The 15,592-nt window shown below is 34.8% G+C and overlaps 1 protein-coding gene across 2 annotated transcripts; it reads left to right on the top strand.

Moving 5' to 3' along the window:
• Window positions 1-4,221: 4,221 nt before the first annotated feature.
• On the top strand, window positions 4,222-15,289 carry nrv1 (nervana 1). 2 transcript variants are annotated; one of them, XM_089258119.1, is made up of 5 exons: window positions 4,222-4,488; window positions 4,652-4,868; window positions 14,217-14,474; window positions 14,537-14,796; window positions 14,950-15,289. In XM_089258119.1, the coding sequence occupies exons 2-5, from the start codon at window positions 4,736-4,738 to the stop codon at window positions 15,226-15,228; spliced, it is 930 nt and encodes a 309-aa protein (XP_089114245.1). In that variant the 5' UTR covers window positions 4,222-4,488; window positions 4,652-4,735; the 3' UTR covers window positions 15,229-15,289. The 2 variants fall into 2 exon arrangements, with proteins under 2 accessions (XP_089114245.1, XP_030241925.1); XM_030386065.2 differs by having other exon boundaries at window positions 4,222-4,480.
• The last annotated feature ends 303 nt before the right edge of the window (window positions 15,290-15,592 follow it).

Consider the following 15,592-nt stretch of genomic DNA (forward strand, 5'->3'; position numbering starts at 1 on the left):
ATCTGCTTTGGCTAATACAAAAACAAATGAATTTTCAAGCTGTTCTCAATAAAAATGAACGATACAAAAATAAATATTAAGGTCTTTTATTTCAACTTTCTTGAAATTTATAAAATTTTCCTTCCTTCAAAAGAAATTATAAATTTTTTAAAATTAAAATATGTATATAGATTAAAATATATATGTAGATAGTTCTCAAATATTCATATTATTTGAATTTTTACTTCTTCTATTACAACATATAAGTATTAAAATATATAAGATACTAAATGAGAATTAAGAAAGTTAATGTGTAAGATTAGATATAAGATATTCTATAGATTATAAAGTTCTTTAGTTTATTTTTTTTTTAGCTTATAGAAATTTAAGTTAAAGAAGTAGATTATGACTTAGTTTAAATGAGCAACCCTTACTAAACCATTAAAATTAAAATTCAACATATATTTTTATTTTTGTCTACGAAGTATTCAAGTAAATATTCCATAAAGCAGATATCTCTCCTGATTATGATTTGGTATAGGAGTACTCACAATTTTTGTCATTTGCCGTTATTTGAGTTATATAAACCTTAATTGTTGTCGCACTGTTGCGTAGTCACATTCTGCTTCTAGATAAGATAGTGAATACGACAATACGACAATGGCAATAGTACTCGTAACCCAGATAATAATCACAAATCTGTTCAGTCTTTTGCCTTTCTCGTCAGCAGTGAACAGAAATAAGATCGATACGAACTGGCATATACGTATGTAATATATATATATATACGTATATATTCCATATAGATATGTTATCAGACTTGATTTGTTCAATTGCGTCACTGCAGCTCATTATGAGAAATCCCGTTACTTATTAGTGATATATTTATTTATTTTTCAATCATATTTCAATAGTGTTTTCAGTTTTAAGTGGGTAGCTTAAATAATTTGTCAGAATCTATACTTACTTATTTCTATATTTTAAAATACTTTATTTATTGTATAGCTGTTGGTCGATCTAAGCCAATTCAAGCCTACTTCATGGTTTTCTACAATTTACCTCCTTTTTTCATATTCGTGTGATCTAAATTGATTTGATCTATTGGCTCTGCTACATTGTGTGATACGTTTCTTAACATGATCAATACTTAGGTGTTAAATATGAAGTAGGTGAGCTAAATTGTGGCACTTGAAATATACCACTCATGGTAACAGGTTATTTCTGGAATCAAGGCAACACACAGATTGCTATCCGATAATGGTGTCAAAGTAAATAACATATTTTTTTATACAAAATTAATTTTGATTTCGATTATCGTCATCAGAAGTATGGGCAAAAGTCTTCCTTTCATCAAATAAAATACAATTTCAGAGCAGATAGTTAACAAAAAGCTTGATTATTTTAAATAAAATCGATAAACAGTAGTTTGCATTTTAGTCACTAAAGAATATTTTGGAAGACATGCTAAAGTTTATTTTAAAGATAAAGCACATTTGTTGTTTATCTAAAAGCTATATTATATTATTTTCTATAAAATCTATACGTGAGTTATTAATATATATTGAATGAGAGTTCGATTTTTTTTTTTTTACAGAAATTAGCTCTCAGCAACTTCTTCTGATCTTTTAAGCTCATCTTAAAGAGATTTGAATTTGCTGTTTTCAATACATTTTGCGACCAGATTGCCAGACTGTACTAATTGGCAGCTAATTAGCTAATATACAGCCGCTTGGCTGACTGTAAATCAGCAAAGTACACAACGAGCGTATAGCAAAAAAAAATCTTTTCTACGGAAAAAAAAAAAAATATCTGTTCTACGGAGAAAAAATCAAAAAACTTCACTTTAATGAGGAAGCATCATCCTATCGATAAGAATGCCTCAGCGGCCGGAAAAATCACAACAGTTTCAGTTCGAACAAGATAAACCGGTTTTATTTCACTTTCGTTTTTTAGATTTCACAAAGCCCACGTTACGATTCCCGAGTACTCCAGCAAACTCTGTGCCTCTATCGTATTTTTGTTATGCCTGAACAAGGCAATTCTTTCTGACAGATTATGCTTTGATGCTCTGTAGGTATGTTCTGACCACAAGCCAGTTTTAACATGATCCCAGAGCACTTATGTACATACAAATACCGATACAGATACAGATACAGATACAGATACAGATACAGATACAGATACAGATACAGATACAGATACAGATACAGATACAGATACAGATACAGATACAGATACAGATACAGATACAGATACAGATACAGATACAGATACAGATACAGATACAGATACAGATACAGATACAGATACAGATACAGATACAGATACAGATACAGATACAGATACAGATACAGATACAGATACAGATACAGATACAGATACAGATTGATAGATAGATTGATTTGTTAAGATTGGTTTATTAACTTTATTCCATATATGCATTATTATATGGACTTTTTGTTTCATTTTTATCAAAATACTAATAATCTTCTTACTCAATTAAGTAGTAATGTTTATCTAATCTAACCAGTGCTACTAGTACAATACATGAACTCCTTATAACAGCGCAGAGAGAATGCTTCTTTATAGCTATCCCCAATGAGTTGCTAAGCGCCTCTAATGAGATACCCGTCATTTGTGGGGCATGAGGGTGGTATAACGCGTTGTCAAGTATAATTTAATAAATTTATGATGATTACAACAATGAAGCGCAAAGATTGAAAGACTGCAACGCATCTACATGCACACATACACCCACAAAAGGCAATCAGATTGTTGGAGTTCTCTAGGAGGGCGTGCCACAAGGGCAACAGCCAACTGCGGGAATGTGTTGGGGTTTGTGTTGGCGGAGTCTTATACTTATTTGCAATGACAACGCTCGAGAGTTGAACTCGAGTTACACTCGGAAATGCTCGTTTATGCGAATTAATAATTTAAAATTGCTTTGACACTTAGCAACGGCTTTTCACATGACCCGATGACTAACACAAAAGCAACAAGAAGGGCAATTTTTCAGGGTGCACGCACATAAAGAAGGCTTTTCATTTTCGCATTTATGTTTTGTTCTTTAGGTACAGCGAAGCATAATAAAGCAAACACAAAAGCTTACACACGTACACACACACGAACACATGTTTACGGTAAACGAAAATGCTCCCAAAAATGTGTTTTGCCATAAAAACACAACAAAACATAATGTTGGCGCTCCCAGAAAAGAGGAAAGAAAAAAAAACACGCACACACCTATACAAACAGAGGAACTAAAACAAAGATAGAAATCAAGCTATGCGGAGAGTGTGGAGCGCCTAGCTGAGCATACGAAAAGGCAATGTACTCTCCACACTTGTTCATGTGTTAGTGACTATTGAAAAATGGGAGAGTGCAAAAAGAGAGGAGAGCTTAATTTATGTGCATCGCCACAGCGCGCTGCGTGCTTTAATACACTTGTATTCGAAAAGCAACAGTTAGGCATTAGAAAGAAACAGGGGCGTAGCTAAAACAATGAAGGTACAGCCAGACTATACTGAGGAAGGAAATGCTTATAAAATTAATAATATTATAAACTAAATCAGCGGCAATTGTATGTGACAAAGTGAAAACTTTGATTGTTAAACGCAGAAGTTGCTTATAAAATTCAAGTGAAGTTATTGTGGTAATTCACTATATAACGAAACACTTTTCATTATAATCACATTTATTAGTTAATATTATATATTATATATTAGTTAATATTATATTATTAAATTACTAATATATATTTAATATTTTAATCATATATATATATTTAAATCAGACGTATTATGTGTTCATTTACCCGCTGCAGCGCTCCTGTAATTCACCCTGCCACCCAGCTGTCTGGCCACTGTCTGCAGACAGTCATTTCGCATATACAAGAAAGAGAGAGAGAGAGATAGGTTGCGAGAGGCGTTCACTGTACTACTGAAAGCCATCAGAACACAAATTTCGGATGACGCCTGCAAGGCAACCCACCCCACTGCCCGCCCAATGTGAAGAAGCTTTCTGTTTGGCCGCTTTTTGTTTTGTTTGCTTTTTTCTTGTTGCTGGCAAAAGCGTTCAACAGCTGTCTGTACGCGAATACTCGAATGCTCGTGTCGTATACGTGTAGCTTTCGCTGCACTTGTATGTGTGTTGACTGAGAGGCGAGCGCTGCAAGTGTGCGTGTTGAGCAGCGCAGTAACTGAAGACCGAGCTGTCGACGCTGCTGTCGCTGTCGCTGTCGGTTTGGCCACCACATTTTGTGGTTCAGTTGGTGATCTTTCGCCGAGAGCGCAACACGCAGCACGCAACGAGAATCGAGTGGCAAACAGTTAGCTGTGTTTTATTTGTGTGTGTGTGTGTCTGTGTGCGTGCGTTAGCATTACATTGAATTCTCGTTACGCCAAATATTGGAATAACAATAAAACAACAAAAAATAAGCAAAATTAAAAAAATAAACATTCATTACGTGCTGATTCCTGAAGCGAATAATCAGAAAGCATACGTATATAAGTACTCAAATTGAGTGCTTAGGCATTACGGCAAAAATATTTGTATTCAAATTCTTACGTACCCCGTTCACCATCCACGTGAGCAACAAATAGCAATCGCAATCAAAATACGTGAATAAATACATATTTATACATACATATACATTTATAAATAAAATTCACAGCGTACACTCACGACTTGTAATAACTATTCGAATTCGTAAAACAAAAACACACGAAAAGTAAAATAAGGAAAAGAGCGCCAAACAATGTCGAAGAACAACGGTAAAAATGAAATATACGAAAATCAATTTCCGCAACCGGCTAAGAAGAAAACCATCTCGGAGATGATCTATGATCCAAGCAATGGCACTATTTTCGGTCGCACCAGCAAAAGTTGGGGTAAGTGAATCAATAAATTATACCCAAAAATTTGCTGACCAAAAATAAAATACATATGATATACTCGAAGCTGAAATCAAGTGCAGCACCCTCTCTAATCACGCACACTCGACTGATTCTGAAAGCAAAGCTTTGCGTAGAGTTCGGCCGAAGGATAGAGTACAATCGCTCTGCTTGCCGAGAACTCTCTTCATCAGATGCATAGAGAGCCTAGCCTTAACCCACTCGCTTGTCAGTTCGCTCTCTCAGACTTTATTATGGGATTACGTAGATTGGCCCAACGTTAATCGAGTGCCAAGTCACAAAGAAGAAAAGGCGAAAGAATCAAATGAGTAAAATACTTACATATATTTACATATGCTGTACACACACATGTACATTTACATGTTTGTAACTGTGCGTAAGTGTGTGTACATGCAATTCGGTCATTCGAAAATGAGTGCAAATAAAATATAAAACTCGCTTATCAGCTGCTACTACTTACTCTCTCTCTCTCCCCACTCTCCCCTCGCTCTATCTCTCTGTCTGTCTCTCACTGTTTGTAGTTATTTGAGCGATGAAATGCAAAACAAGCTTTCGATGTCATTGCCACATGTAGAACTCTTACGAGCAGATAAAACTCGAAACTAGATAAAATTTATATGGTATATACATACATACATATACATATATTGTATGTGACAAGCAAATTAATTAACATGCATAATATATTATAGATGTAGACGTATACGTATGTACATACATACATATATGTATATACATACATTTCTGCATACATACGCAAGCTTTCTTGATTTGCGGTTTTTCTTATGTAGCTATTCAATAATTTCTAGCGGCGTGAATAATATAAAAATTGTAATTTTATATAAATAGTTTCTTGAAGTGATGAAACATAATTCAAGGCAGCAATTTTGTTCATAAAAGATTTCAATTTTAACACTTATGTTAAAAATCAAAATCACGTAAAATTCCATTTGCTTTTTAAGCAATTATTACTCATACAAAAATATTTTTAATTGCTTAAGAAAATGATTCATATTTGATAAACTAAATTTTAAAAATATATTGGAGAAAAATAAAGCACTGTGTATGGTAATTTATTTTCAATTTAACTTCACTCTCCTTTTTTTTCTTATTTCATTGCCTCAAAGCTCAAAAACTATAATAAAATACAAATTCTATATGAATTCATTAGTATTATTAGTGACGTACATATGTATATACATTATACATATTAAAAATACTTATAAATATTTAAATTTCCAATGCTCTACATCTCTATATACCTATACATATGTATTTATATATATTTATATATACATGTATGTATAATTATTATGTGCCATTTGTGCTCACGAAAGAAAAACAAAAATTTTGACTTTTCGTCCAAAAGAAAAAAAAAAATGAAAAAGATAAAAACTGTAATGCCAGCAAAAACACGAACGTACGTATTTGACTATAGAGAAATAGAGAACAAAAAAAAAAGAGAGAGAGAGAGAACAAATATGATATTGAGTGCGTAAGAATCGGCGCCTCATTATCTATTTAATGCTGTACTTGAATAAGGCATCACATTTTGTTATTGTACAAAGTTCTGCAAACAAATTCAAGGTTTCTCACTCTCTCTGTGTCTTTTTTCTCTTAGCATATACATATGATAAACTATACAAATATATCACTCTCTACCTATATCAACTATATAGAGAGTTCACTTTATTTTGTGAATTTTTACACCAAAAATTTTATCCAAACGAAAATCAGCTATATATGTATATATAAAAAATGCTATATAAAAATGGAAATGTGAATAAAAATATAGAGAAATTTTTTTAAAATATATAAATCTATATGTTATATATTATATACATGTATATACATATATTAATAAATATCATTTATTATGTGTTCAAATGAATTATTGTCGTCGTGCAATTATTTATTCATGAATTTAGCCTCTAATCGTATATGGAAATTATTTATTTATTTATGAATATAGTTCGTAATACTCGCAATACTATTATTACCTGACAAGTTCTTAACTGATATTAGTAATAAATATGCTTTGTTATAATTAATTTATTTAATTTATAAACTAATTTAATGATCAATCAATTTAATATTACAAAAGTGAATAATAATGCGTACTGAATACTTTGTCCGGCCAAATGCTAAGCCCAGCCCTTATCGAAAAACCCTTTGGCAAAGACACACCTGTCTCTGGTATAGCGTCATATAGCTTTACTTGCACATTGTCAACTCATGCTACTCACTCTTCGTGTCTTTCAATTTTGTCTATCATTAAATCTATTTCCAGTCGAGCCTATTAAATAATTGACTTTCAAAATCCAAAGCACTGCAGCCTGGATTGTAGGACATTCGGAAGTATAGTAGACATATAAATAGCCTAAATTAAATTAAAAACCTCCCTCTTTTCATTGAATTTGCGTTGCGTAACAAACGGATGTAATTAGTGCAAAGAAGAAAGACTAAATTCTAATCTATAGAACACATGGAACCTATCTAACTATTCAGTAATATCTATGTCATGATTAGAACAAAAACTCGCTGTAAAAAAACCTGAAAGCGCAGACAAAAAAAAAAAAAAAACAAAAATCAAAACAAATTAACAAATGCTACATTTTGATTTTGTTTTTGGTTTAATTTTTTTTTTTTTTTTATAAACCTTGTGATAGATGATATCAAACCGGTTCATCGGCTTTTTAAAATTGCTGGAAATGCTTTCATTACAAATGCAGCATTTATTTTAGCTTACTTTGCCATGATGACGTATATGGGGTATATAGATTTTATTGTATATTTAGTTTTAGGCAGAAATTTAAATATAAAATATATTTAAAATATAAATATGTATTGAAATAAGTATAATAGGTATTTGGTTGTCTTGCTATAAGAATTGTCTTTATAAATGAATAGTGCAGCAAAAACAAACATATCTAAAACTTAAAAATAAAAAAAAAAAAACATTTTTATTTATTTATTTATTTTTTTTTTTTTTCAATTTGTTTTAAAGTTTGTTTATGCTGCATTTTTTTTGGGTTCTTCCTCTTCTTTTAGTGCTGGTTTCGTTTTAATTTTATTGCATTTGCAACGGCGACAAATACAAATACAACAACAACAACAACAATAGTAGAAGCAACAGCATGAAGAACAGTTGGCAACACCTGTATGTCAATTCAAGTTCTGGCCAAAACCAGTTTTATCGGCTAATTGCTGCATCGCGGTCTCGAGGGTCATTCCATTGCCCTTCGCTCCCCTTAATTTGATTTTAAGCCCCAGCAACCACCCTCGCAGCCCCTCATTCGACAGCTTATTTAGTGAGATGCAACACACACACACACACACACACACACACACGCTCATACAAATTGCATGCACCATACACACTCTCTGTGCGTATATGGGTGTGTGGCTTTTTGGTTGTTTTCCCGACCCAGTTAACACTCGATTTATCGCTTTGATTGTTTCCTGTCCAATTAACGCACAGGAAAGTTCGCCAATGTGTTCAAAGCGTTACTTTTTCAACACTTTTTTTTATTATAGACTTAAGATAATAGCTTATATAGTGCTGGCTATATTTTATATATATTAAAATAATTTATTCATAATTTATATGAAAACCCAATATAGATATAGTTTTTTTTTTTTTCAAAGTTTGCTAGCCAATTTCTAAAATATAACTTGTTTTTATTCTGAGCTAAAAAAAAGTCTAATATCACATATGCTTCAAATAAAAAAACAAATTAAAATTCAAAGACTTCTTTAATGAACTATTAAAACTGTTCAAGTTTTTATTAGCTTTTCGTAGATCCTAAATATGCTAAACCAAACTTTAATTAATTCAAAAACAAAAGCAACAAGAACTGGCCCAAAACTTGGCCAATTGTTTCGGGGCTTAGTTAAATAGATTGGCAAACGTTTAGCCAATCAACCGGAAAGTCGCCAACAGGGATAATATGTGAAATTAATTCGCTTAAGTATGCCATAGGCATACATATACGCCCCTCTACAGACAGGGAGCGGGACATGGAGAGAAAGAGAGAGAGAGGTGGAGAGGAGGGACGTCCTGCTAGTACCTAGAAATGAAAACAGACGCTGATGACGCATGGGCAAAGGGTGTGCCTTGGCTAAACACACGAAGGATTTGGCCAGGCCGGGCGTACGAGCTGGTGGGGGGAGAGGAGTGGAGCTGGTGTTTGGGTCGGGGGATTTGCGAGTGTGGAGACCATAACAAAATAGGCGCCAATGTGACGCGCACTATTTGGAACGCCTTGAGGGTGGACCTAAGAACATTGCTGCCCCAAACCTCGATTAAATCGGCACATAAATGTTTGTCTATCATGAAAGGGACAGAGAGTGTGTGTGTGAGAGAGAGAGTCGGAGGTAACTGCTCTAATGAGTATAATGATGACATACGCACAGGAGTTGGGCGCAATGGAAGTGAGCGGGAACAACTGTTGCTTGTCTTCGCTATTCTATACACCTTCTGGTCCCCTCCCCATGTCGTAGTTCTTTTGTTCCCCTCAATTGGAGAGTCATCGTGCCCGAGGCAAATAAATCAAGTAGATTCAAGTAAGACGCCTTTGAGTGTGGGGTCAACTGAGAGGCAACACTCAACGCTCACCTCTACACATGCAAATGAAAGCAAATTCTGGGTCTGAGGCCAGTTTCTGTTCAGACGAAGCTTAGCCGATTTAATAAGCAAGTGCTAAATGTAATACAATTATAAACTGGTTTTGTTGCGTCGAGATTGGTTCAGGTTGGTGAGACTTTGAGAAGCTTTTTTAAATAGAGCATAACACTAATTGATATTCAAGATACGAGCGTAGCACTTCGATAAAACTCTAGTGCTATACGACCCTAGAATGGATTTTCCCTAGAATCTCAAAGGCATACTGTAACATTTTCTTTATATATATTTAATAATTTGTTGATTATATCCCTCAAATTTGTCTACGTCCATAAAAGTTAGTAAAGCTCATTAAATGTTTTGCTCCAACCGTTCTGCATGATTCAAATCTAACTCGAATCAAGTGTGAGCATATATGTATATGTACATAAAAAAGTGATGTATGTTTATATTTAGCAAGTATCATTTAGTAAACACCATTCCCTCATTTATCTAGTGGATGGGTCTAACCAACTGGGAGTTCCACAACAAATGGTGCGAAATCGCACATTTAGTCAAAGGTAACATAAAAGTACAACGCCAACAATGTTAAACAGATACAGTAAACACTTTAGGTGAGGAACAACATTCTCAGATCATTTTGCAAAGTACAGTTACCTATACAGAATAATAAAAAAGAAAATATTTTACATTTTTAGCCCGGTACGCTTTCACGAGTCTCCACTGTGCCTAGCCTTTTGAGCCATATGTGCGTTCAGCGGTCAGCTGAATTATTAACACTATTTGGCCTTCGTTGAGGCGCTCCGATGTCGAGCAACTGGACATGCAAACGTGTCGTAGTAGAGGGCGTGCCGCGCCATAGGGGTGTATGGGGCGCTTAGGGCGGTGGAGGTGCTCAACTGTTCTATATAGGTCACGGGCTCTTTAAGTTTGTTTACCGCTTGGCCAGAGACCAGCGCAGCTTGAGTGTTATTATTAAAACTTGTCGTCTGATTGCACAATCCCTATTCAAAGCTGTGTGTCCCGTGCCCTCCCCTACCCCAACCCCCACACCTACCCCTACACCGAGTTCCTTTGTTCAAGTTGGCCATTGCATTCGAGCCATAAACAAGTTTCCAGATGAATCGTGTTTACTATTATGAACCGAACTGTACTTACTGGACTTCTTTATGTAAAGTTCCTCTTTAGGAAGAGGTGGTGGCAGAGAGAGAGAGAGAGAGAGAGAGGGAGGTGGTCAAGCCTTACATATGCTACACGCACTTTTAATATACCTTGGGCCATTGCAAACAGAATTCAAATGGTTGAAATCGCCTTTTGTTTGACCAGATGAAAAAAAAATATAAACAAATTTTAATTGCTTTTTCCGTTTATCCAAGAGAAACGCATATTGATTTTTAGAGTAAATTCGATAAATAAAAAAATCTATAAATAAAGTGTAAATATGTGGGTATCAGTAGATTTAATGTATTTTGAGTATTTATGTTATATAAGTAAGGATTTTAAATGAATTCCATTTGTATATTTTATATATAATAGTTAACTGACTAAATCGACTAGCTGGCAGCTCGAGCTCTCTCCGTCACTTTTATATACTTAGAGATCCAGTAAATAGATATCTATGATATATACATAACTATAATCATTTACACTTTGGTATAGCTATAAAGATCTAAAATGTCTACAAATATTTTATATATACGATATATTCCCTAGCTATAAAATCTTAATAGGAAAATAATTTGAAATTTGGTTTTATGCAGCATTTCCAAATCACTTCCTATTCTATTCAAAATTGATTTGCTCTTATGTTTGCCATATAACTTATATATAATATAGATTCTTCTCAAGGCGAGAGCAGCCAATGTCTGTTTTCTTTCAGCTTTTTCGTTCGTAATAATAATTATGTTTGCTCTGCTTTTCAATTTACATTCGTATGCGTCAAATATCGCATATAGAATAGCTTTTTGGCCCGTTTCTATAATGCCACTCATTTGGCAGCTTGCCTTGAAATATATTTCATTCGACACATCCATCTCTTGCTCTCGCACATGCTCTCATTCCCATCCCCTTCCTCTCCGCCTCTCTCCCTGCCACTCTGTCAAGTACGAAAATAGATCAGCTAGAAGCAACAAGAAAATGCCAAAAGTCGTGAAATTATTATTACGATCGCCAAAGAGTTCAGCTACCCTAAGTCCAATTGAGGTCTACATGCGGACTATGAGAAATAATGACATAAGACTTTTTACAACTTGACCCTTACTTGACCCTACGAAACTCAGTTCAATACATTAGCAATATGCCAAGTAAAGATTTGAAGCATTCTATGATATATCTGCACGATATCATTATATAGTATACTGTATAGCTAGCTTCTATACCTACTACTAGTTGTACTATATATAGCTAAACTAAACCTAATTATTCAAACTTTATCGAATCCCAATTAGCTTCTTTATAGTTCAGCCAATTCGTAACCTTTTGAACCAGCTCAAACTCCACATGGGGGACAATGGCCGAGCTAGCTAATTGAGCGTACAGTAATTTCCTTTGGGCCAACCAATTTGAAGACAGTTTTATGTAAATGTCAGCGACAAATGGGGAAAAAGTAAATTGTGAAAAACTACAACAAACATGATAAACATTTTGATGTGCTTTGACCGCCAAGGGAGCTTGAACTATCTGCACACCCGAATGATCCAAATCAAGGCCAGATAAAGATACCGATGACATTTAGTATATTACATATATGATGTATATACATATATACATATTGTTTGGCTATCCATCATATTGAACTAAGTAATTGTTCGAGTCATATGCAAGTTGCTCGAAGTAAATTTATCGATTACGCTCTTAGACTAGGGACAAGTATTTATAGCATATAGTGTGTAGATATATACGTGTGTGTTGGTGTGTATGCATGTAATTGAACATTGCTGAAGACATAAGAATGTTGGCTGGCTTCTAATCGCGGTACACACGCCTTGATATTGGTAACGCACGCGCTGCAGGCGACCTAGTCGCCACGCTCTGGACGAACAGACAGACGAGAGAGAGAGAGAGAGAGCGAGATAGAAAGTCAGACAGAAAGCCGGAATAGCTGACTGGCGTCATAGACCAGCGGCACAGGCGTCTGGGCCAACTGCCAACCCCGTGTGGTCATTGCCAAACTTATTTCCTTGTACTTGAAAGCAATTCATGTATTTTTTTTTCATTTTGGGGCTGCTTGGTAACAGCAAAAGGCGAAGACTGATTGACGGACAGATACCTCAACTTTTGGGAATATGCGCTGTCAATAAGTTTAATGAGGTAGCATAAGGCTAGAAGGCTTAGGCACTATATATGAATTTTATAAATGAGGAAAAACGATAAGTATCGATTCCAGGTATTCATATTGAAACAAATCTAACGTGAACGGATCTCTGTGTATCTACATGAAATACATGATAAGGGAAAAATGATTGAATATCAAATTTATAAATCCAACAGCATTCTATCCAAAATGTTTATTAAGTCAGTTTAATAATAATACTTTAAAAAGTCCAAGTAATAAAGTCGATTTATGCATATATTATAACAAAGTAATTAAAGACTGAAATCAAATATTTGTTTATATGTATATCTACCAATTCCTCAACGAGTCGAACCTAATTGATAAGTATGGATATTCCAATATATAGATAGGTGACACCAAAGCTTAAGATCGTACAGAGACCTTTCTGTACATATTTATTGATCAAGTTTATTAATTGCTAATACACACTATGTATATAAGATGTTCGTCGAACATGGTCTATGAGAATACCCTTTATACCCTTTTAGATCCCCATGTATACAAATTTAATGAATCCGACCAGGCCAGAGCCGGCCCCAACTCAACACAAATCAACTTAGCTATCCAATATTGAAAGTCGTTTGCTGACATTGATTACTTATTGATAGATGTTTTTCGATTTTTTACTGAGCGTTTTTTGTTTTTCTTCCCGTTTTCAGTTTTTGTTGCCTGCTGTACTCGACATTGTATTCAATATTCATTCATACGATTAATTTGTGTGTTTTGGGAATTCGAAACGCGAGCCTCGCTCTTTAGGTTGTTGCCGACGTTGCGTTATTTATGCAGTTGGAAAACGGTGGGGTTGGGAAAGCGGATGGTATTGGGGCTACGCGTACGGGTTGGGCATCCATTCAATGCGATTGTAGAAAACGAGCAAAAACTGGATACTAGCTGGCGAGTCGTCAATGCTATTGACATTGAAATAATCGTAAACACAATCGAATAATACCTACATATATACAAAGACCTATATACTAACACATACATATACATACATCTATGTGTATATGTACCTATGTATACGCTTAGTGGTCAGTAGTGGTTCTATTTGTTGTTCTTCTTCCTTTCTGTTTGTTGTTTTTATTGTAATTACTGCATTTGCTGCGGTTTCTATCCGGTTTTCAACGTTGCCACAGCAGGAACGTAACGCCCTCGTATACAGAATTTATAAACAACAACAGCATTAACAATGACAACAAAGTGTTGCAACTTGCATTTTAAGCTATTTTTAATATTGATCGATTATGCAGTCAAATTGTTATCGATCAATTTTGTATTTTTAGCAATTATATTCGATCAATCGATAATTTAAAATATATTTAATTTTAAGGCTCTAATTAATTTCGTATATTTTTTACGTTTCCAGGTCAACTTTTCGTGTTCTATATGATATTCTATATCGTCCTCACCATATTGTTTACCATATGCATGCAGGTTATGTTGTCCACTGTGGACAATCACAAGCCCAAATGGCAGCTGGACCAATCTCTCATTGGCACCAATCCCGGCCTGGGCTTTCGACCACTGAGCGAGCAGACCGAGCGTGGCTCTGTGATTAGATTCAATGTAAAGAAGCCGGCCGAGAGCGATTATTGGATTGAATTGATAGATGATTTCTTAAAGGGTGAGTGAAAGATTCACTTTTGGCTATGTATATCAATATGTATATGTTGCTCTTCTATATAGATTATAATCACACTGAGGGCCGTCAGATGAAACATTGCGATTTCAAGCAAACCCACAATCCGAACGACGTTTGCGTCGTGAATATTGAGAGCTTTGGGCCGTGCTCATCGGCGAATAGTTATGGCTATAAGACGGCCGAACCTTGCATCTTTCTGAAGCTGAACAAGATTTTTGGATGGATGCCAGAAGTCTACGAAAGCCCCATCAACGAGATGCCCTCCAATCTTGTAAATGTCATCAACAATACGGCTGCTGAGGAGGTAATGCTCTATCCATAAATAAGTATACTCGTGTGCTTGTACTGACTAAAATGACTAAGCGACTGAATGAATTATTGACGGGCAGAGAATGAAATTATTGACTGATTGACAAGTGTTGAAAAACTGATAAACTGAATTGATCAATCTTTACAGCGTCAACAAATCTGGGTCTCATGCAACGGACACCTTGGCAAGGATAAGGAGAATTTCCAGAATATCGCCTATTATCCCAGCCAAGGCTTCCCCATCTATTACTATCCCTACCTCAATCAGCCCGGCTACTTGAGCCCCATTGTTGCTGTGCAAATTAAGTCTCCGCCAATAGGCTCCATGCTGGATGTGGAATGTCGGGCATGGGCTAATAATATAATTTATAGCGGTAGCTTTCGCGATCGCATGGGTTCGGTTACTTTCCAGGTATTGATTGACTAAACCAGCAAGAAGACCTTGTGTGATTGTTATTAAAAAAAAAAAAAAAAAAGAAAAAAAAAAACTTAGTGAAGAAATTCGAGACCAACTAACAGAACAACAACAAAATCAAGTTAATTATCTTAGAGCGTTCAAATTTTAAATGTATTGTATATATTTATATGAAGTGAAAAGAAAGAGAAAGGGAATATAATATCGACGTTTGTCCATAACAAAGCAAAAACTAATTACAAATAAACTTAAAAAACATTAAGCGATATATTCACAAAAATTTAAATCGTACACCCGCAATTGTTGTTAATTAGAGCTTTTGGCTTTTCATTGTTTTTGCTATTAAGCTAATCATTAAATTAATATATAATTTATA

Source organism: Drosophila navojoa, chromosome 3, assembly GCF_054131105.1.
Source record: "Drosophila navojoa isolate 15081-1374.11 chromosome 3, UAZ_NAV_1.0, whole genome shotgun sequence".
Classification (NCBI taxonomy): Eukaryota; Metazoa; Arthropoda; class Insecta; order Diptera; family Drosophilidae; genus Drosophila; species Drosophila navojoa.